The sequence below is a fragment of the Telopea speciosissima genome, chromosome 7 (assembly GCF_018873765.1).
Source record: "Telopea speciosissima isolate NSW1024214 ecotype Mountain lineage chromosome 7, Tspe_v1, whole genome shotgun sequence".
NCBI lineage: Eukaryota > Viridiplantae > Streptophyta > Magnoliopsida > Proteales > Proteaceae > Telopea > Telopea speciosissima.
This window is the reverse complement of record NC_057922.1, coordinates 38414187-38438563: the sequence shown is the minus strand read 5'-3', so window position 1 is coordinate 38438563 and position 24377 is coordinate 38414187. Positions and strand designations below refer to the sequence as shown.

Genomic DNA, 24377 nt, shown 5'->3' with positions numbered 1-24377 from the left:
CTCGTTCACATTAATTGAATCTATGGAACTTACTTGAGGCTTTCATTTGGTACAGCTAAGCAGGGCATATTACCAACTGGTGAGGTAATAATACGAAACAAATAAGAGTTGTATTAAGTGGTTTAGGTTATTTTATAGAGCCTATGCCTTACTAAACTAAGCTAAATATCTGCTGATTCAGTTTCCTATTGATCCTGCTGGTCTTCAAATTGTGTTGGAGAATTTCAAGGAAGTTTATGGCAACCCACCCGTCATCATTTATGAAAATGGTACCTCTTTCTCTACTTTTGATTTATTTGCAGAAAAACTCTCCCACCAAGTTAGCAAGAGAACGGTCGTTTATTCAGTCATATCAATAGTTTGCCCCTTAATTCACTATTCATTTTCTTCTTGTGAATTAAGATTGAAAGATCACGTAGACTTGATTCTTATTGCAATCATCTGCACGCCAAGGGTGCACATGAAGACTCAAGTCTAAATATACACCAAGGGTGCACTTGTAAGTCAGTTCTTTTAGGGGATGGTGTAGTGTGCATACTCCAAGGGTGGTCAGGTTCTGAATATACTGGTCTGTTTTGCTCAAGGTTGGCTCTTGTAGGGCCAGGCAAACCAATAATGGGTTTCATGTTCATAATATTGGTCTATCTCCTAGGGTTCTTAAAGCATACTCTAAACATCTCTCTAGGTCAACAATAGTAGCTTATGATTGGGAGAGGGGTCTTTGGGTTTTGTTTGCGAGCTGTGGGGGTGTTTCTGCCCCCCCCCCCCCAAAAAAAAAAAAAAAAAAAAAAAAATCTTTTCCTTCTTGAAAGAACTCATGAAGCCCTAAAATAGTGTCAATTATTTCCACAAGGTTGCAAAGAGCCTGCACATGACGTGGTAAGCTCTATGTGAAGGGCAGTTGATGGAGAGTACTGTAGGGAGGACATAAGCTCATCCATTGGTTTCTTTTACAGTCCTGTTTAACCCTCTCCCTCTTCCCTTCCCCTCCCCCCCCCCCCCCCAAACCACCCCGAACCCCCCCGAAAAAAAAAATGAACAAAAGGAAAGCCACTTCACTGTATATTGATATGCCTTCATGATGTGGCATGATCATAATATGTCTGCACAGGCCAAATGACATTCCACAATGCTTCGTTGGATGCTACCTTGAATGACACATCAAGAGTGGAATATTTGGAAGCTTTCATGGGAGGTTTGCTCCAGGCCATGAGGTATTGTATAATTTTATTTTAGGTAAAATTATATTCAGAGTAGGGGTTTTTGTTTATAGTTACAGTTAATGTTATTTTTTTTATGTTAAATGACAGAAATGAGTCAAATGTCAAAGGGTATTTCGTTTGGTCCTTCATGGATCTGTTTGAATTATTTGCTGGTCCCAGATCCACCTTTGGCCTCTATTACGTAGATTTCGATAACCCGGATTTGAAGAGATATGCTAGGTTCTCTGCACACTGGTACTCCAGCTTTCTCAAGGGAAGAAGGATCAACCAGTACCTATGGCATTATTAAAGAACTCTGCACTCTACCCTTATCTTAGTTTCTTGAGGCTGAGTAATTTAAAACCTTGTTTTCATTGTAAGATGTGGTGAGATTCATTTTGTATACTCAATGAAATGCTCAATGTCCTGGAAATCTTTTTATGTTCTTTGCAAACAGTACAGTAACTACAAGGTTTTTTATTAGAAAGGTGATTGATGTATCGATAGTCCTCAAGTACATAGAGTAGTTGCAGCAACTCACAATTATTCAACCTACCTCTAATAGTATCATTACAACTATGTCTAGCTAAAAGATTTGCACCAATATTAACATCCCCTGAAATCTTAATAATAGAATAAACTTGAATTTTTCAACAGATTTCTTAGATCTAAAAGTCCATGTTCAGTTGTTCCTTCCTGGGTTTTGATCCAATTCACCCACTGTTGAGTCTCTGTTTGGATATCAGAGCTTCAGTCTCTTAAACCTTTCTTATTCCAAGCTTGGGCTTCTGATTCAGCTGCTCCTGGTGCTGATCCACAATCATATATATAAACACAATTATGTCAGAATAATTACTGATAATTGTACTCTGACCCGCTCTTGTATCTACAGGGTTTAAAAAACCAGGATTGGATCGGCACAATTCTGGTGATCCAACTTGGCTGATCTCCTTCCAAAAACTAGGGTTAGGGCATATTTGGGTTGGTTCTTATTGATTCACCCAACAGGATCAATCCAGATCTCGATTCCTGGTTTTTAAACCTTAAGTAGCTACCATTAATAATAATTGTAGTGGTTCATTTACTCTACTCTAAGGTCTTCAATTCCCTGCAAATTGTTTCACCCAACATATATGCTCCAAAATATAAAGTTTTTTTTTTTTTTTTTTTTTTGAGTAGAAAAAATATAAAGTTTTCTTTGATAAGTTGGACATGGATGTTCATTTTCTAAAGGACTTTTTATACCTAAATCATAGTGCTCCAAATCCCATTTATCGATATTATTTATCGAAATCTTTTTGTAAAACGTTCCTGAAAATCAAATAATTACTTGTTTGTCATAGGAAATATGCAGTTATTGGGGACATATTGCAAATATTTGTTTGGTTCTCAAGCTCAGTGGTCCTGCAACCCTTAATCTCTTAGACAAAGGACATGATATAAAATATTCTAGAAATAAGACAATGGGCAATCTTTTTTGTGTAGCTACCATTAATCCATCCTCTTAGTAGTGTTCACAAAAAGGATATCTAGATGACATAGAGATATTTTTGGGGAGATGTTTCTCAATTGGAGTGGTATAATATTTAAGGTGAAACCAAAGTGGTTGATTGTCCATTGACTTATTTCTAAAATGTTTTTAGGTCAAATTAAAATGAGTTTTCAAAATAAGTTGAAAGTCACTTACTGTTATGCCATATGTAAGAGTTGTTATTGTCTTGTACGTTTTTTTAAGCACACATATGAAATGAAAAGATTTTAACCTCATTAAAAGAAATGTGTTAGATTAAAAGGACTAAAAGTAAAGTTATTTATTTTTCACCGACTTAGGGTACAACTATCTCCATAAAGAACACTTCAAACTTAGGGTTTTAAATTGAGAAAATATCAACCCCCTCCCCTCTAAGTTTGCCTAATATCAATTCAGTACCTAAGTTTTGAAAAATATCTACCCCTCCCCTACTTTATAAAGATTATAGGGAAAATATCATCCCCTTCTCCTCTAAGTTTGCCTAATATCAATCCAATACCCAAGTTTTGAAAAATATCTTCCCCCTCCCCTATTTTATAAAGTTACTATTATCAACCGTACCCTAAGTATGTAATACTGTTAAAAAAATATGTGTAAGAAGAAAATTACCCTTTTTAATATCTATTGAAAGCATTTGTCTTTCTGTCTTGCTTGTGAAAAGACTATATTACCCTTTTATTGAATTACAAAGAATGAATAACCAAAACAAAACGGACCACTCACCAAACCGACCAAACCAGAATTTGGACCTGCACCTCTCGTCTTCTTCCGCTCACACACTGAACCATCCATCTCTCTTCTTCAGAGTTCGAAGCTATTCTCAGATCTGTTCTGTTCGTAGCTTTCAATTCCTTTATGCTCTTCCTCTTCTCCCTTGCGTCCCTAATGCCTACTGATTAGTATACTATTGGCCACTCTCTTTTCCTTTGTGTTTCTTCTTCTTCTTCCTCCGCCAGCAACTCGACTGATCCTTATGCTGAAACTAGGGTTGAGACATGTTCCAACCAATTTCTCATCGATCGTGATCATATTGGAATCACGCTGACTGATCCAGATTTCGATTCTGGATCAAATTCTAAGGGTTGATAAAGGAATCACATCAATTCGAAGTTTTTAACTTTTAAACCATGGGGATTGAATAAGAAAATGTAGAGCCCAAATGGAGCAGGTGGGAGCGTAAGGAAAATTTGAGGGAAAGATGTATTGAATCGATTCATAAAAAAGATGAGGCGAAAACCGAAACCCCACTGAAACCCATTTCCATCCATTTCATATTTATTCTTCATTCCTTCTTTCTATTCCCCATTTCCATATAGTCGAACCTGAAACCTCTGCAACCCACCTCTGTTTCCTATTTCTTGAAACCCATTTTGATTCCACTACCACCTACCCGCTTTCTCCTTTATTTTTCTAATTTATTTTTCTAAAAAATCCCACATAAACCCCACCGAACCCTCTCCCATTTTCCATATTCTTCTTCTATTTTCCAGCCGTTATCACATCCCATTCTATTTCTTCTTTTTTATTCTATTGAAATCAATTCTCCCACTTTCTCTTCCCATCCCGGTTTTTTATCCTTTCTTCCATCTTCTGCAGGTCTATCGACCAAAACCTTTAACCAATTTCTCATCGTATCCCAACCACGACATAACCAACTCCTTCTTCTCTGTCACCGCCAACAACCTCTTCACTTTGCTCCCCAACTTCAGCTCCTCATCGCCAACGTATCAACATTACTGAAAACAGAACATTACCTATAAACAAGAATAGAGGAAGTAAAGGAAAATTTTGAGGGAAACATGTATTGGATCGATTCATAAAAAATATGTTAGAAGATAATCAGCATCGGTGCATCACTTTCTTCCTCACACATAAGCACACACACGCACAGAAGATTTGTGTTCGTAAGAGACGCCACAGGGTTTTAGGGCTTTAAAGGAATGAATGAGGAAGGAAAGGAGGAGCAAGTTGTCTGTTATACATACGAACTAGGGTTGGGTTTTCCAAATTCTTATATCAATTTCCTACTTTTGCCCCGTGGTGGTGGTGGCGGTGGAAGAGGATCGGAGGCGGCAGTGGTGGCGATGAGGGCATTCGACTGGTTGGACGCCATTTCAGGGACGAAGGAGTTAGGTATGGACAGTAGCAGAGAGATGGATGGTTTAGTGTGTGAGAGGAAGAAACATTGGATAGTTCAGTGTGTGAAACGAAGAAGACAAGAAGTGCAGGTCCAGATTCTGGTTTGGTCGGTTTGGTGAGCGGTCCATTTTGTCTTGGTTTACGGTTTATCTCATGAAACCATATTTCAACTCAACTTTTGTAAGATTTTAATTAAGGTCCGTTAGATCTTCTTTAGGCCATGTGTCACTCTCACAAGAGAGGACAGGATGCTGCTACATCTTAAGCCGTAGAAGATCTGAATCCTACAAAAAGGGAATTTTGGGATTGGAGGGGTAAAAATGGAATTAAAATAAATTAAAGGTAATTTGGGGTTTTAGATAAATCGGATTTGTCCACGTCATCCATTAATGGTAGTTTTTAACGGTTTGGGTACGGACGTACGGTTGATAGTAACTTTATAAAGTAGGGGAGGGGGAAGATATTTTTCAAAACTTGGGTACTAAATTGATATTAGGCAAACTTAAAAGAGAGGGGGATGATATTTTCCCAAGATTATATCAACCGTACCCTACGTATGTAACGGTGTTAAAAAAACCTATGTAAAGATAAAATTACCCTTTTTAATATCTATTGGGCATGTCTAAATTTTTTAAAACCCCAAATTACCCTTTATAATTTAATTCCAATTTTATTTACCCTTTCATTCCAATAACCCCTCTTGCATCTTTTTCCCCGAAACCCATTTTTCTCCTCTCTGTCTCTGCGTTTCTTCCTTCTCTTCTTCTTCCGCCAGCACCACCAGCCACCCTTTTTTTAGTTTTTATCATCCTAAGCTTTTGTCCAAATGTCTTCCCACAGACCCACCATTCCATAAACATGCAACTACTTCATATTCCATTTAACAATAAGATTTCCCATAACGAGAAGATTAAACGAGTAAAACCCAGATCTAAGAAACATTCCAGTGATGAAATTCGGGATCGAAAGAATTGTCTATTGGGTTATGAAAGTGGATCAAATTGAAACAGAGATGTTCCATTAAGGGCAAACCCTGATTTTTAGGGCTTCTTTTTCTTCTCAATTTTTTTATTTTGAAATCCCTTGCAATGGAGGTCTCTGAAGGGATCCGTGAAAATCTTTGCTTCCCTTATATTTTTCGTCCGTCTGCCTTTGTTTTCCTCTCTCTCTTTTGGGTTTGGTAGGAGTTGTTAATTCTTCGTTTGCTCCCATTGAATTCTACAAAAATAAATCTCCCCTGTTTTTGACCCTATGAAGAGATTTTGGAAAATGCAACAGAGATTGAAGCAGTCGCAGCAAGCGTTGCTACAGCAACAACAACCTCTTATGCAGCACGCGTTGCTACAGCATCAGCAGCTCTATCACCCAGGTGTACTCGCCGGTGCTATGTCGTAGGTTCAGTTTTTTAGTTCTCTTCGCTTTTCCTGTTACAACCCATTCGGTGCTTGATTCATGTAATTGTGTCTGGCTCGTTAAAATATATTTGTTTGTGGTTTGAGGGAAAATAGCCAGGTGTGCGCCATTTCCGATCAGTTCAGTCGAAGCAGAGAAGAAGGGAGCGATGGAGGGATTCGGCTCCTCTGCGCCATGGTCTTGCTCTCAGTTTTCAGAAGAAGAGAGGAAGGTCGGTTCGATGGAGAGGTTGTGCAATCGATTTGGGGATTTTAGTTTTCTCCTAAACGACTTGAATCCAACCCTAGACATGAGTGTTGATGGGTTTGGATTGAGTGAAATGGGTTTAATGGAATCCATGGCCGAAGAACATGATTACGAAGAAACTGTAGCCTGTGATTTGGTCCAAATGAGAAAATTTGGGAAGATATAAGAAGAAAAAATGTCAATTCTAAACCAACTTTCTGTTTGAACCTCTTTCTCGCTCTTCTTTTTCTTCACTGTCTTGCTGGAGAAGATACTCTCAAACGATCCTGTTCCTGTGTATTGTCCATGGGAAGATGGGTGTTGCAGCTACTGCAACCTGCTTTGGGCGTTGTGGAGGAATGGTGGTGCGTTGTAGAGGAATGGTGGGGAAAGGAGTTGCAGAGGGTGATGGTGGCGATGATGGTGGTGCTGGCGGAAGAAGAAGAAGAGCAAACGGGAGAAGAATATGATTGATTTTGGGATTGGAAGGGTAAAATTGAAATTAAAATAATTTAAGGGTAATTTGGGGTTTTAGATAAATTAGACCTATCCAAGTCATCAGTTAATGGTCTTACGGTTTGATATAATTTTTATAAAGTAAGGGAGGTGATAGATATTTTTCAAAACTTGGGTACTGAATTAATATTAGGCAAACTTAGAGGGGAGGGGATGATATTTTCCCTTTTAAATTTGTTTCCATAGCATATGAAAAGGGTAATGACTCTGAAACTTATGTTGTGTTTGGTGTCCATGCGGAATGTATTTTAAGTCGATTTTGCGATTTTACATTCTCGGATGATAAAAATAGTGATTTTTATCATCTAAGAAAGCAAAATCAACCTAGAATGCATACCAAACACAACCTTAATGAATTTGTTCTTTTGATAATTGGAAATAACTTTAGTTGAATGACGACCGATCTAGACAATGGACAAAACAAAAGTGATTTTCAAATGGTGAGATCGCCGAGATTAATCAATGTGATCTTAGATTCTTAGTAACCATCCAATACCCGGGTCTCTAGTTTGTGTTTGTGGTCATAAACATTGATTTGAATTTAACATGGAAAAGGCTTCTCCATCTCCAGAGGCTAAGGATGTTAATGAGGTGTTTCTAAAGTCTCTTGCTTCAAGTTATCTGAAGCTAGAGGGCCAAGGCTCATTTATTATCCTCCAACATTGTTTGATTAGCAAATTAAATCAAGATTATGTAGTAGTTTTTCCTAAAACCACTACATAAACTCGGAATTGGAGTCGAATTGTCCTTGCTGATTCAAATCAGAATTGGCCAAGATGTCCCAAAAACACTAGAATAAGACGCTTTGAAATAGCTGGAGTCAGGATCCATTTTGGCCAATTCCAATCCAAATCCGTTGGTTCAATCAATCCGATAAAACGTGTTTTTGGTAGAAGATCGGATAAGGGAGGTTGTGGCCATAAACGGAAATCACCCGGTATATAAGTACGGATTATCTACTCCATTTTCTGGGTAGGTCAATTTCCCCAAGTTCCTCAAATAGAGGGGGATTAAAAATGACCACCCTGCCCCTGTCGGGTTGGGATCCACCCCCTCTATTAGAGGAACTTGGGAAACTAGAACGTGTGGGAAATGAAGCAGATAAAAATACATATAAGTACCAATTATAAAAGAGGGAAATATCTAAAGTAATCAATTTCAAGTTCACCCGGTATGGTTTATTATTGTTTTAGTTTCCATTTTTTGTTGGTTTTTTTTTTTTCTGTTAATGGCTTTTAATTGGATTAATCGGGTTCAATTATTAGTTTTATTTAGTTTAATCGAATAATAATGATATATCAATTCCTGTTTAAACTAAAGGGTTATTTCCAAATGCCCCCTGAAAATGGTCAAATTTACAATTGCCCCCTTAAACTTTCACTAATTCCACGTGCACCTCTGTTTGCTAAACTAAGTACCAATCTAGTCCCTCCCGTTAGTCAGAGATGTTATGTTATAACGGATCCTAGTTTTTGAAAATTTATGGATCATTCTACCCCTTGATAGGGTAGAATGACCAAAGTGCCCCTTCAGGGGGACAAAAATGCCCCCTTCAAAAAAAAAACAAAAAACCTGCAACTCATCTTCCCCAAATCGATAAGTTGCAAGTATCCTTGTAGGGAACACCATGGAACCGATCCTGATTCACTCTCTTTCCTTTCCCTCTTCCATTTGCTTTAGGTTTTAACCCATTTGTATTTGTGTTTCTAGCTTTTGCTTTTGACTCTCTGATCAGCTTTATTTTTGTTCAGAACCTAGGGTTTGTTAATTGTTACCGTCTTCAAAACTATAGTTCAAATTCAAAGAGTAATAACTAATGGGATTTTATGTTGCTTTGATTAGGTTAAAAAATTCCGGATTCGTGAGATGGAATTGTCATTCACGCAAGGTCGCTGGAACTACGAACAATGGGGTGGATTTGATCCTGTATCGAGTGCAAATGTGAAACCTCTCGGAGTTGAGTTGTGGGCTGTCTTCGATGTCCCCAAGATCAGATCGATTCAACCTGAAAAAATCTGACCCATACCTTCTTGGATCTCTTTTGTGCTTCGATTAACTTCTATGTCCGCACAATTTCCTCCCCATCTCCTTCTTCTCCGCCCGGGTTTCCTCTTCTTCTATTTTTTCTACTCCACATGTCTTTGCACCACAATGGACAATGGATTCTAGAGAGCTTGAAAAAAAATGATGGCAACCAATGGATTCTGATTCTGTGTTGGGTTTGGAAAAATGGGAATAAAAGAAAATAAATAGGGATCCGATGGTTATTGGGAGGGAAAATGGAAAAGGAAATCAAAGACATGATGGGATCAGAAATGATAAATTAGTTGAGGATGGGTGTGGTCATGGCTAGAATTCAGATTGGGGTTTTGTTTAGACAAGGATGTGGGTTAGATTAGAAGTGAAAAGAAATGGAGAGGAGAATCGATGATGGTGGGATGAGGGTTTTTAGAATGAAAATGATAAAAAAATACAGAGAAAAGAATAGGGATGAAAGGAGAAATAGGGGTTAGTGGAGATGATGGCGGTTTTAGCAGAGATGGGTTTTGAGAGAGGGTCGGCGATGGGGTTTCGGAAATGGAAGATGTATTTGCTTTTGGGCTTGGAATCATCTACTGCTTATGCTTCTCCACATTGGAGATTTCGACCATTCTTGGGTACCTTTAGATATGGTGCTCTGCCATGGGAGGTTGTTTTTACTGAGAACCTAACTCCCTGGTTGAAGTTGCTCCCTTGTCGAGATAAAGCTGGGCTTGCTGTTCTAATGGACAGACCTTCTATCTATAGCCTACAACTCATCTTTCCCCAATCGATTTGGGGAAGATGAGTTGCAGATATTTTTTGTTTTTTGTTTTTTTTTTAAAGGGGCATTATGGTCATTCTACCCTATCAAGGGGGTAGAATGGTCCATAAATTTTCAAAAACAAGGATCCGTTATAACATAACATCTCTGACTAACAGGAGGGACTAGATTGGTACTTAGTTTGGAAAGCAGAGGTACATGTAAAATTAGTGAAAGTTTAGGGGGATAACTGTCAATTTGGCCATTTTCAAGGGGACATTTGAAAATAACCCTAAACTATAAACCATGTATATCTCAATTATTAGGGCTCCTGACGTCACTTATGCTATGTTCAAGGACAACTTTTGTTTGGCCATTGTGCTGAAACTAGCTACTTATGCGCAAGCCAAAAACCATGTATATCTCCTTAGTATAATAGGATCAGCTTGTTCTCTTCATCAAAAAAGAGAAAAAAACATTCCTGTTTAAACGGTTCAATTTAATTTAATTTTGAAATTGTGACCTTTACTACATAAACAATAAATATAATTTAAGGTTTTGTTTTTTATAGGTAAGCCCCATGGATAGTTGTACTCAGGATTTTTATGTCTTTCAATTCTGACACCCTCCAATATTCCTTCGGATGGTTGCCACGTGGCCAGAGTTGATCCTATAGTCCATTTCAAAATCACATTTTTGCTTTTCTCAAAAATCGCTTTTCATTGACTTTGGAGGAGATATAAATCCTCTGGAGTTACTCCACATAATTGAAAAGTCTTGAGTTCAACTCTCCTTGTGACTTACCTATCAAGGAATAGAAGAAAAAAAACTCGTGTCTCCTAATAGATTCTCGCTTATCTCTTAACATTTAATGATATGGACCTTTTGTATATGAATCGAAACTATCAATTATCAAAACTTTTTTCCCCAATAGACATGTATGATGTCAATATAGGGGGCAATGTGTACATCTTCCCATATTTTAAACTAAAAAATCCGAAAAAATACATATCAAGCTATTTTGAAGGATGAGGTACAACCTCTGTTAGGATCCTTTACCCTTGACCTTTTTTTTTTTTCCTTGAGGAAATTAGAATATCCTTTAGCATATAGTCTTGGCTGTCTCTCTACAGACCTCAAAGACATCTGGGAATGGCCGAATGGCCACATAAAGTATTCTTTCATGTTCGATTCATTCCTGTCAGTTTTGCTTGTCAATTATATACGAAAAAACCTTAAATGCTTAGAATATACTGATTCCAAGTTTGATTTCGATCGGAATCATCTGAAACTAATCCAAATCCCAAACTGGGTTTTTAAACCCTGGAGCAAAACCATGTTCTCTTAATCTAATGGTCAGAATAGTCTCATCATCTATCTGTGTGACACTGCTAGCCAACAATGGAGTTTTTATGAAAACAATAAACATCCTAAGTATAAAAATGATTTTTCTTGAGGATTTTGAATAATGGGATTCCAACTAAAGTAAGACTCTCCAAATGGTTGCATGGTGAAGATATATGCAATTTTTATATTAAAAAAAAAAAGAGATTGAATCTACTTGGAATATGTCCTTTTCGTGTGATTTCTCTAAAAGAATCTGGATTGTAGAGATACTTATTGGTTAATCAATGTCCTCCTCTACCTACCACTGGTTCTTTAGTATAGTTGTATCACCCTTTATTTACTTTGGAATCATATAAAAAGTTTGTGTTTCATAGTTGTGATCTTGATCCTAATTTTGTTTTGCTAAATGTTATATGGTGGAGTTTGGATTCATTTGTCTCCAACTCCATAATCCTCCCCTCCTTCTATAGAGTGGAAAAAATGGTAATACAAATAAGAAGGTTGCCATTGATGAGTCATAGAATCCCCATCTGACAAAAAGTGACATATGGACGGTTTGAGGCTGAACCCGAGGGTCGAGCCGAGCACTTATGGTGTTGTGCCGAACCGAGTCGACCGAACAGAGCCAAACTCGAGGACCGAACTGACCCGGCCAAACCAAGCCAAGGGACTCCAAACCGAACACCAGGGGCAAGCATCGCAGTCGCCGAGCACTGAGCCGAGGGCACCAAGCACGGTCGAAAGGGCAATCGTCGCTAAGCACAAATGCTTAGTCAAGCCCCAGTCCAGTTCGAGGACCGAGCCGAGCCAAATGGTGCGGCATCAAACCAACCTCCAAAGGAGAAGGCCATCACCCTGATCACCAACACGGTCGAACACGACCTAGCACTGGGGCCAAGCACTAGGCCTACCGAGCCATGGGCCAAGCCCGCTCAGGTCAGCCATAGGCCGAGCACCCGGCCGACCCGAGTTCGGCCGGCCTCACACATACGCCTGGAGGCAGTTCCCACGCCAATTGTGCCGAGCACGAGGCTGAGCATCAAAGACTCGATCGCCCAAGGCCGAGCACCGAGGACACGACTGTCCGAGGCCGAGCCCTCCCTAGAAGCAACAATAACGGCCCACCGGGGATCATGGAGCCACGCCAGCATGCCCACCGCGATACGGAGTTACACTCCAATAAGGACTCTTACCTTAATGAGAGTCCGACCCCGAAAATAACTCTCCACTCCGCCCCGCGTGGAAGAGCCCTACCAACAGAGGACTCTTACCATACAAGGACTCATCCAACCGCTTCACCTCATTCTATAAATACTCAGGTATGGAGCTCAAACGCTCATCTTATTTTTCACTACGTAGTTAAGCTGTTGCATCAGAGACCTGACTTGAGCGTCGGAGAGTCCTAGGCCGGAGCCACACCAGCTCTCTTGCGCTTACTTGGTTTTTGCAGGCTCATCCGTGGGCGAATCGGGCATTGGAGGTTTTCATCCGCAACAGTCAGCTTTCATAATCGTCTTCTGTCATTTAGGGTTCATATCAGATTGTGATGATTCAATGTAATCATGTAAAGTTACATGGAGAATATACCTATACAATATGTATTTCATAAATAAAGTTTAGATGCAATTCATCCATCAGTACAACATACTGGAATTATCCATTTTAAGTTTTTTTTTTTTACGCATAATTTTTTGTTAGTTTATCTCCCATTTTGTGGTGGTTAATGTATACCTAAACTTGGCTCTAACATGTAGGACCTAAGTATATAGGTATTGATAGGAGTGCAAGTTTGGCCATGACGGCCCAAGCCCGCCCTGATCCCGAACAGGGCCTGGGTTAAGATATCCTAGTCATGACTCATGAGTGCTAGTCAGGGTTGGCAATTTCAGGCCCAGAGTCAGGGCCGGGCTGGGCCAGGGTTTAGGCCCTGGGCTGAGCCTGGCCCAACACTATCCTTTTTTTTTCTCTTCATGTTCTTTCTTTCTTTCTTCTTCTTTCCAGCTAACCCGGCCCGACCCTGAGAACGGGTCAGGGATGGATTTTTCTGGCCTTGAGTTAGGGCCTGACAAGGCTTGGGTCAAACTAATGGGACTCAGGACTGGGTTTTAAAAGACCCGATCCAATCCGACCCTGTTGCAGCTCTAGGTATTGATGAATCATTATGTTCCATTCTCATCAATGCTTATCATACTTATATGTTTTGCAATTTGATGGTAAAAATTAAAATTTTAGTCATCATTTGGATTTTTTTTAATCCTATGTGGATCTGATTTTCATGGATGTTCATATATTCTTTGAGATGTGATCTGTAGGGTTGACAATAGATTCCTAGTAATTGCAGTATTCAATTGCTAAGCAGTGCGGTTTTCATTACCAAATAACAGAAAAATAATAATAATAATAATAATGTTGTTTCAAATTTCAATACGACGATGAACAATTCATTGTACGGATGCCATTTAGCTTATCATATTTTATATTTTAATCTATTTCTTTTAGACAAAGTTTTCCTCACGCATAGATGATGATTCACCCACTATTCTAGGGTTTACAAACTCTTCTTAGGGTTTTGATATGTTCCAAAATTCTCTTCCGATATCATCTCCTGCCCCTCAGTGAATGGGATCCCTATGGATGGAGGAAAACTGGATCTTTTTTTTTTTTTTTTTGTTTTGTTTTGTTTTTCTTTCTTTGTAAAGATTAGGAGAGACAGGAGTTTCTCCACACCATGGGTGAAGAGAATCTCACTATCGAGATGTGTTAATAATTTTCCTTCTATACAAATAGTTGGAAATGTCCTTGGCATCATTCTCAAAGTCCAATCGAAACAGGATTGACTTCTCTCTTTGGAGGGCATCGCCCAATTAGGCATCCGGTTGTTGTGACTAACTGGACACACGCCGGGATATGTGCAGCACAGCCCAACCGTCAGATGCTTCATTGGGCGATGTTCTCCAAGAAGAGGAGCTGAATCTATCGAAACAGGGTTTTAGGTATTGATTTAGTATCGACTGTATTGGTATTATCGGTACCGAATCCATTGAAACAACATTTTAGGTATCGATTTAGTATCGATCATATCGATATTATCGGTATCGGTGGATATTAATATCAATATGCCCATAAATGAAATCGATCGATTTAAATCTGAATCATCCCGCGACTGATTCCATTCTGATTTTGTAATTAGTGTCTACACTGATTCTTCTCCCATGTTTATATAAAGGGTAAAGTACAGATCACCCCTGGTTTTTGAAAAAACTCAACCGTCTCCCTCTAAAGTAACATTGTTACTTTAAATCAAACCAAAAGGTGAAATGACATATTTAACCTCTCTCTTCCATCTTCTTCTTTGGACTCCTATTCCGCAAGAAGCAAAGCAGAAAGCAGTTGCAAAAACTTAAGGGCTTAGGCATGTTGTTGCAGCGCCTAGTGCCTATTGTTTTCGAAACACATGGTCGGTCGGGTTACTCGGTCTTCATCTTCTCCTTCTTCGAGCTTCCCTTTGCCGAACTTGCTAACCCTTGTTCCGTTTTGTTTGCGGCCCAAATCACCTGGTTCCAGTAAGGATGGGCCAGGAGTGAACCAGAACCAAGCTATCGTCGCTAACCAGGGAAAGCTCAGCAGCACAACTGCGCTCTGGCAATTACAGGCTAGGCCACATGCCAAGGGAGTAAAGATCGCCAGACGCAGGTCTGCGTTCCGTGAGGGATGAGGACGATGGAGCTGGTAGTGGGACCCTTCATTACCGCAGCGGTTAGGGTAAAGGCGTGGGTAGCAATCCACATGGCAACTCCTGGTTGGAGCTTGGGGGATATGGACTTGAAGGGAGAGCCTGGGAGGGGACGGTTGCTAGGCTGATAACCGCCAATGCCTATCCTTTATAAGGAAGGTGACAAATCTGAGAAAGGGACACACACTCGATAACCAAACCTGCGTTTCTCATTTTACTTCTGTACTTGTCTTTTATTTCTTTGTTAGCATTTAAGATTGAGGGAATGTACAGCCGCATGCTAAAGGCTGCAAGGAGGCGCACGCAAGGCCTATGCTTGTATCTGGTATGATTAGCTAATATGATTTCTGTTTCAGTCTTGATATTCTTATTTGTGGTGTAATTGTTCATTTCGTTCATAAGGCCGTGTTATTTAGTGCCTAAGTGTGGTTGCCTTAACCCAAAAGACCTTAGAGCTACTCACGCAGGAGGGAAACCTGCTAGCCTTGTAAGGAGTCAGATTGGGCTATTTTCAGCCTCGTTTGGACCTGCACAAAGGTCTTGGCACGTCCGCGCTATTCGCACCTTGTGCAGTGTCCCACGTGTGAGTGTTTGGGAGTTTTTTCACCAACACATTTTGGCACGCCCGGTGGGACCCTCATCAGCCAACCATTGATATGGTCAGACAAAAAAGTGCCCTGAACGACCTCGTGCTCATAGAGAAATAGTGATCGACGAAGGGATGGAAAACCTCACAGCGGCCGAGTTCGTCAATTAGGCAGAAGACGACCCGGGCGGGTCACATAGCAGTAATGCTAGCCATGGCTCCTCACAACAGCTGGCCGTCGTGGTCCGCGATGCGGTTGACCCTTTGGCCGGTAGCATACAATAATTAGTGGAGGTTTTTAGGCCTATCTCGGATGACCTACGACATATGATGGCCGCAGTAGACAAGTCTGTGGCTAGTCAGCAAAGCCAATGTGACGAGTTCTACGAGACCTTGGTCGCCCTCCGGCAACAAGTAGTGCCAGGGGCAAGGCCACAGGCCATAGCGGTACTACCTGACCAGGCGTCCTGATGGCTGAAGGGAGAGGACTCGAGACGGCCCGAGGCTTCTAGCTGGCTCAGACTGCATACGACGAAAGCTCGAGCCAGAACCCTGTTATAGGGGACCGACCCCGAGTCGATCTTTTGGCAATGACTTTCACCAATCCTTTGTATCCGACGGTTCAGCTTGGCGCCGCCAATCTTGCTGGGAACCTCCAGGCAGGTAGCACTGCCAACATGCTTGTCGCCCCCATCCCAACCGGCCTACAGTGGTCATCCATTGGGGGTGGCACCCTAGCTAACAACATTAGACCCAATCCAGGGTCCCACAGTACCGCGGCCTCAGGGGCAAACGCGGTCCCTATAGGAGGGTATCCACACCCAGGACGCAAAGGCGCGGTCCTTGGGGTGGTAGGACATCGACCTATGGGCTTGGGTCCTAGAGAGGGCTTCCCTGGGTATAACCAGAGACCAGAGTTTCCCGCGAATCCCCATCCTGGGCAGGCTTACCACAGTAATCCATGGCTGCTCGATGCGGCAGGGCACCCCGTTGCCCAAGGGCCACCCGTGACAGTTGACCGAGGGGAGTTGACTAGGATCATTCAAGAAAGCATCAACCCCTTTTACAGGACGATGCCATGTCCCATTTACTAGAAACCTTACCCGGAGTACTTTGATATGGTGGACCTTGTTAGGAATCCCAACATCCCAGAATTCACCAAGTTCTCTGGAGAAGACAAGGTCTCCACCATTGAACACATAGCCCAATTCACGGTGCAGTGTGGAAATCTGGGAGGAATCGAAGTGGCAAAGCTCAGGCTGTTCCCCAATTCCCTTACAGGGCGGCCTTCACCTGGTGCTTTAACCTACCCGCCAACTCGGTCCAAAGTTGGCAAGAGATGGAGGAGTTATTCCATACCCAGTTCTATCGAACTAAACCTGAGGTCACAATAGCAGACTTGGGTAAGATGACCCAAGAGTCAGGAGAGACCATAGAAGGGTTCATTACCCATTTCAAGATGATGAAATACAAGTGCCCTAGTGATCGTGTCGTTAACCGGTCAAAAATAAAACCCTAAGCTAATCTAGTAAGTAGCAAGTAAGGGGTCGATCTACGGGGAACTAGAAGGCTAAATTACTAAGATGAAAGTGATGAAAATTAAAATGCAATAAATCTGATTTTAAACTAAGACAAAAGAAACAACTCTAAACTAACAACGCTGTGTAAATATGGGAGAAGACTATCTTTAGGGTTCGAATCCCCAATGGATTGCTATTCAATTCAGTTGCATGCTTCGGTTTATTATAACCACAGGTCTAATAATACCACAGAGTATAGGGTTCCTCTTAGGTATGGACTATCTTAACGAGTACTATCGTCCTTCTCTTATAGGCCTTGGCATGCTTAGTTCGTTCAACTATAATCCATCATCAGTACAACCACATAAGAACAAAATACCATTGTTTGAATGAAAAATAATGAATCACAGAAACAAAAATTTTCTACTAAATACATCAATTAAAATCATCCAAATAGGGATGGAGTCTCAACATCAAGCAATCAAGCATACAAACCAGAATTTTAAATAACAAACACCATTAGTTCATCTACCCTAAAGATAGAAAGAACTTAGCCAATCATGGAGGAAGGTGACAAAAGGCAGTAATGGCGACAACGATGCATGAAGACGAAGCTGGAATGATGATCCTCCTCCTCTCCTTCTTGCCAAACCCAAGATCCAAAAAATAAAACAAAAAACAAAGAAACAAAAGAAGAAAGATGAAATAAGAAGAAGAAGAGAAGAGGGCACGGCTAATGGCTATGGGAATTGAATGGGATCGCCTTGAATGGCAATCTGTCCATGGGTTTATATATCTATAAGAGATTTAATATAAAAAAAAAAAAAAAAAGAAAGAAAAAAAAGGAAAGCACGAGAGATAGAAAGAATGATGGATACCCCGAATCCGTGAGGGATTTGGATAGAATAGATATAAGAGGAGGGAGAGAGAAGTGAAATATAATTAGGAATGGTAGGACCCATTAACGATTTGAGATGGAGAAGGAGAGAAATTTGAAGTTGGAGAGATAGATTAAACCGTACTAAATGAGAGAGATATATTAGAGAGGAGAAAGAGAGTTTATTGTAGATTATGAATTTGATTAAAATTCTCTTTTGAGAATATCTCTCTTTGCTGGCCCCGGGTGGATCCAGTCCGAGAATTAAAGTTGCTCCAATTAATTTTTCGGACGATAAGAATCCAAAGTCGGATATCTTCTGAAGATGCCCTAATTTTCTAAAATTACAGTTATGCCCCTAGGTCTTCAGTGAAATGTCTTCCCATCTCGCCCTTGATAACCTATGAGTTGATCCATGGGTAGCTTGGTGCCTATGTAGCACTGAACTCCTCCAACTTGGTTTTCTCAATTTAGTCTCTGAAAATGCATTTTTTTCTCTAATTATTCCTATATGCCAAAAATACCCCTGTACCCTAAAAAAGACAGAAAATACCCAAGGTAGCTCCATTCTAAGCAGATAAAATGTAGAATTAAATGGGATAATTTCACACATAAATGTGTTCATCAAATACCCCCACACTTAGATTGTGCTAGTCCTCGAACAAAAAGAAAATAAAAAAAAAAACAAAAAAAACCTAACTCACTTCTGTAGGAATCACGGTTACACTTAGCATGTGCAACAAACCTTTGAACCCCTATGTTGCCCCTAGTGGACGAGTTTTATCTCTTGAGTGTTTACAAAGAATATACACACAAAATTCATGAATGCAAATTTAAATTTTGACAATGGGTAAGAAGCACACACTGAACCCGAAACTAAGATGCTCTACTTAAGATTAAGAAGACAAAGGTACCCTCACACTTGAGCTCTTATTACCCAATATTGATTCTAGCAACAGGTACACATCCTAATTAGGGAGTCTCTCCATATCTGCCAAACACCACCTTACTTAAGGTAAGACCACTCATGACGTCAAGGGCACCAAGGACTTTAGGCTTCAGAGCATTTTTGACCATACAATTGTACCAAGGCAATGACATTTTTTTTTTTTTTTTTTAAAACAATGAACTCCATTTGTTACTCCACTACTGTTCCTCAAATGCCATGCAGGATCACTACACAAGACACCCGAGCTACTTGGTAGCTTTGTTTCTTACATATATCCACAAGGATAGTGATGCTAGAGTTCCTTTTCAGAGGTTTCACCCCAAGGAGTGTCGATCAAGTCACCTCGCTTCCTGAGGCGGAGTACCCTGTCTAGCTCCAAGGAATTCAACTCTTACTTTTATTTATTCCTCTTTTTTTTTTTTTTTTTAATTTTTTAATTACGTGATTCTCAGATCCGTGCAATGTTCTGGCTTGTTAAGCTTTCTAGAAGGCTCAAGTAACGAGCTTTAAGCCAACCACTCCCAAGCCAGATGGCTTTAGGGGATTGAGTGTGAAACACTCCTCGGGCTTACTCACTCGAACAAAAAAGGCTACAAGCCCGAACTGGATTCAAGAATACAAGTAATAATAATCTAACTAGTCACTCCAACCGTTTTACGCGAGACTCTGGGCTTGTGGTCTAGATGCCCCGGTTACTAAGTTGAAGCAACAAAACTAAACTTTCAAGATTTTTATTTATTTATTATTATTATTATTATTTTTAATATGTCACGCCAAAACTAAACTTGGTCTCAGCTCCTAACCAAAAGCTCAAAGAAACACAAATCAACCAAGTGGTCTGTCCCTTCGACAAGATGGGGCTCTTATTGTCTAAGTCAAAACCCACCTTAGGATACATACTAGCTACTGTCCTCTCAACAGGGTTTTCATTACTTCAGATTAGGGTTCCTAAGTCTCTTTCTCCCGTATTTCACATCAAAGTAACAGAGAGACATGTAAAACTTACCAAAAGCCAAAAAATAAAAATCTGCCAATCAGTCCACACCTCCCCACACTTAAAGTATGCAGTGTCCTCAATGCATGTAGAAGAATAAAAATAGGTTAAGTGAAGGAGTGTACCAGAAATTAGCAATATACGATAGAATAGTGCATCCAGCTAGCAGTAGTAGCTACCTAAAAAAAAACAAAAACAAACAAACACAAAAACAAAAGTACTAAAGAAAGAAAAAAAAAATAGTGGGTTGCCTCCCAAGAGCGCTAAGTTTAATGTCTTCAGCCAGATGACGGAGTGACTCACGGAGGGTCAATGATCAAATCATACCAAGGAGTTGGTTTCGAAGAAGGTTGGGGAGATGTAACCAAAGGAGGAAGTGGCTCAAACTTAACTGTCCAGGGTGGCTGTTCTAAAGAGGATGAGGAGTCTAGCAAAGTATGCACCTCTTTAGTGTATGCCTTAGACTCATCTCCATAGTGCTGCAAAGGGTCATCAATAAGCATGTGTGAAGTGTGATAAGCCACAACTTCATCTAATAAATCAAATGCAAAACACTCTTCCTCTCAAATGGAACCTAAGGATGCATTGAAGATGTTGAGCCTAAGCTTCTTATTCCCAAAAGAGATGTCCATGGCATCCGATCTATAATTTATGTAAGCATTTGCAGTAGCTAAGAACGGGCGCCCTAAAATGATAGGGGGAAGCTTGGCTGTGGTTGATGTATCTATATCCAGGACAAGGAAGTCCACAAGAAAGTATAATTCTTTCACCTTCACTAAAACATCTTCTAACAACCCACGAGGTATTTTGATTGAACGGTTAGCCAACTGAAAGATGACCTCAGTGGGTTTCAAATCTCCTAAACCAAATCTGTCATAGACTGAACTAGGCAAAATATTCACACTAGCCCCTAAATCAAGTAGTGCCCTACTTATGGAGAGATCTCCAATGATGCAGGAAATAAGAGGCGCACCTGGATCCTTAAGCTTAGGGGTAGGTGACTGAAAATTACAGAGCTAACCTGTTCAGTCAAATGGACAGTCTTAGGAATTTGAGTTCTCAACTTACGCTTTTGGGTGTAGAGGTCTCTCAAAAACTTAGCGTAAGCAGGAACTTGCTTGATGGCATCCAAGAGGGGGAGATTGATGCAAACTTGTTGGAACAAGTTGATCATCTCTTGCATCTTTTCACCTTGTTTACCCTTAAGGGGAGAAGATGGTGTCTGAAGGGCTTGGGGAAAAGGGACCTTTGGATTGTAAGAATCAGGTGATGGTCCCTCCACAATGGGGATGTGCAGCCCCTTCCTTGGGAACTGATGAGTGCTTTCTATAGGTGGTGTTTCAGTAATGGACTCATGGGTTTCTCCACCACCAGTATTCTCTAGGGTTGACTCAGGCTCTCCCTGGCTTTGAGACTTAGTAGGCAACGTCTCATTAGTGGCTAAGGGCGCATCAGGTTTTTCCACCCTTTTGCCGCTCCTTAGGACTATGACCGACTGGACTTGCTCTTTCCCTGGACCCGTTTGATTGATTGGGTTACCTATTGGCTGACTTGGCAATTGGCCAGCCTCCCTCCTGCTTATAGCATTAGCTAGTTGACCCAGTTGGTTCTCTAGCTTATTAATGGACTGAGTATGTGAGTGTAGCAGCTGTGTGTTCTGCTCGAGTCCACTTAATGCTTTTAGCACCTTTTCCTCGAAGGATTGATTCTGTTGGGGTTGAGGATATAGTGGTTGTCCACCCCTATAGGCATTAGATTGAACATTAAATGGTGGCCTATATGGTGGGTTTGGAGGGTTATTAGGTACTAAGTTTCTCCATGAAAAGTTAGGGTGGTTTCGCCATCCCGGGTTATAGGTATTGGAAAAAGGATCATTACCCAATTTAGGGAAACCTTGAGCCACTTGTACCTGTTCCTAAACAAATTCAGGGTATTGTGCAACCGAAGGACAGTCTGTCACATAATGACTAGGGCTAGTACATAAGGCACAGGCTTCAGTCTGATTGGGTGGAGAGAAACTCATTGGGAAAGGGGACATAGGATGTTGCCCTATAGACATCAAATAGTCTAATTTCTTGGATAACATATCAACCTTAGCAGTCATCTCTACAGTTGGATTGATCTCATAGGGACCACCCTTCTTTGGTTGCCCAATGTGTGGAATCTCAGTCCGAGAGGCTGAAGCATGATGTTGGGAATTCTCACTTAGGGTTTCAAAAAGATCCCATGCTTCTGTCTCATTCTTGTGCATAAATGTTCCACCACAAGAGGAGTCTACCATTTGCCTATATCAGTCATGGAGGCCATCATAAAAGCACTGGGCTAACTGCCATTTCGGGACAGCGTGGTGGGGGCACTTCCTAAGTAATTCCTTGAGTCTCTCCCACGCTTCATGAAATTGTTCGCCCTCTAATTGGGAGAAACTAGTGATGGTTCTTCTAAGGCTATTAGTCTGGCCAATGAGGAAGAATTTCTTTAGAAATTCCTGCTGCATCCCCGCTCATGTAGAAATCCTAACCGAATCTAGGGAATGAAGCCAGTATTTGGCTTTGTCCTTTAAGGAGAATGGGAATAGGAGTAACTTTAGGGCATCTTCAGAGAGGTTTTGGATTTTAACTGTAGAGCACACCTCTAAGAACTCATCAAGATGCTTGTAAGACTCCTCATTAGCAAGTCCATAATAGGATGGTAACATTTGTATAATGCTGAACTTAATCTCATATTGAGCAGCCTGAATGGTCGGCAGCTGAATGCAAGATGCAGGTGTATAGGCAGTTGGAGTGAAATGTTCACTCAGCGGTCTTCCTGGCTGGTTTTCATCACCCATTTTATTACTATTATCCTTATCCTTATCCTTATCCGTAGGTACAAATCGCTCTATTTCTAGGTCAAGGGAAGTCAGGTTGGGGTGCAAAGAACGCCGACCAAGCATAAAACACAAACACAGGTAGAACGTGCTAATTAAACAAAAATTAAAACGTAATAACTAAATAAAAAAAAGTCAATAAAAATAAAAATCAGAATTAAAAAGTAAAAAAAATGTACTAATTTAAAACTAACGAAAATACTTACCTAGTGTTGGCGGTTGCACAATTCCACGTGTTGCCCCTGATGAACGGTTACACATATGATCTTAAGGGGTTGGGGGAATTAAAATTAAACCTAAACACCCAATCTAATGCTGGAACAAAATAAAAAAAATTACATAAAATAACCCTATTACATAAAGTCTAGGAATTAGAAGTAAACCAAACGGACAGCTTGTCCTACTCGATCTACTTGGCTTCCTGCACAAACAAAGAGAACGTTAGATATACTAAAATTATCCTAATAAAGAGATTAAAAATAAAAATAAAAATTCTGGAATTATGAAATTAAGACTAAATCAAAGTGACACAAAACAACTCAATCAATCCTAGCAACCGTGCTTCGGTTCCCCGGCAACGGTGCCAAAATTTGATCGTGTCGTTAATCGGTCAAAAATAAAACCCTAAACTAATCTAGCATGTAGCAAGTAAGGGGTCGATCTACGAGGAACTGGAAGGCTAAATTACTAAGATGACAATAAATTTGATTTTAAACTAAAAACAAAAGAAACAACTCTAAACTAACAACGCAGTGCAAATATGGGAGAAGACTATCTTTAGGGTTCGAATCCCCAATGGGTTGCTATTCAATTCAGTTGCATGCTTCGGTTTATTACAACCACATGCCTAATAATACCACAGAGTGTAGGGTTCCTCCTAGGTATGGACTATCTTGACGAGTACTATCGTCCTTCGCTTATAGGGCTTGACATGCTTAGTTCGTTCAGCTATAATCCATCATCGGTACAACCACATAAGAACAAAATACCATTGCTTGAATAAAAAATAATGAATCACAGAAACAAAATTTTTTTATTAAATATTTCAATTAAAATCATCCAAATAGGGATGGGGTCTCAACATCAAGCAATCAAGCATACAAACCAGAATTTTAAATAACAAACACCATTAGTTCATCTACCTTCAAGATAGAAAGAACTTAGCCAATCATGGTGGAAGGCGACAAAAGAGAGCAATGGCGACAACGATCCATGAAGACGAAGCTGGAACGATTATCCTCCTCCTCTCCTTCTTGCCAAACCCAAGATCCGAAAAATAAAACAAATAACAAAGAAACAAAAGAAGAAAGTTGAAATAAGAAGAAGAAGAGAAGAGGGCACGGCTAATGGCTATAGGAATTGCATGGGATCACCTTGAATGGCAATCTGTCCATGGGTTTATATATCTATAAAAGATTTAATATAAAAAAAAAAAGGATAGCACGAGAGATAGAAAGAATGATGGATACCCCGAATCTGTGAGGGATTTGGATAGAATAGATATAAGAGGAGGGAGAGAGAAGTGAAATATAATTAGGAATGGTAGGATCCATTAAGGAATTGAGATGGAGAAGGAGAGAAAATTGAAGTTGTAGAGATAGATTAAACCGTACTAAATGAGAGAGATATATTAGAGAGGAGGGAGAGAGGTTAATGTAGATTATGAATTTGATTAAAATTCTCTTTTTGAGAATATC

At 40.3% G+C, this 24377-nt stretch overlaps 1 protein-coding gene, 1 long non-coding RNA gene and 1 other non-coding gene across 4 annotated transcripts in view; 2 read left to right on the top strand and 1 right to left on the bottom strand.

Moving 5' to 3' along the window:
• LOC122669928 (beta-glucosidase 11-like) overlaps nucleotides 1–24377 on the top strand; it is a 61294-nt gene that overhangs the window by 19378 nt on the left and 17539 nt on the right. The window contains exons 11-14 of one of the 2 annotated variants that reach the window (XM_043866846.1): nucleotides 56–84; nucleotides 182–269; nucleotides 1112–1214; nucleotides 1311–1543. In XM_043866846.1, coding sequence (XP_043722781.1) covers nucleotides 56–84; nucleotides 182–269; nucleotides 1112–1214; nucleotides 1311–1512 — 422 coding nt within the window. In that variant the 3' untranslated portion in view covers nucleotides 1513–1543. Of the gene's footprint in view, nucleotides 1–55; nucleotides 85–181; nucleotides 270–1111; nucleotides 1215–1310; nucleotides 1544–24377 lie in introns of those variants that run through there. The other variant, XM_043866847.1, reaches the window with a different exon arrangement.
• The window catches only part of LOC122669933, a 30611-nt gene continuing 7653 nt past the window's right edge, over nucleotides 1420–24377 (bottom strand). The window contains exons 2-4 of the long non-coding RNA XR_006334102.1: nucleotides 20368–20376; nucleotides 10501–10512; nucleotides 1420–1543 (exon numbers count right to left, since the gene is read on the bottom strand). This is a non-coding gene — a long non-coding RNA (uncharacterized LOC122669933). The remainder of the gene's footprint in view (nucleotides 1544–10500; nucleotides 10513–20367; nucleotides 20377–24377) is intronic.
• LOC122670193 lies at nucleotides 22154–22260 on the top strand. The gene has a single exon (XR_006334167.1). It is a non-coding gene; the product is annotated as a small nucleolar RNA R71 (small nucleolar RNA).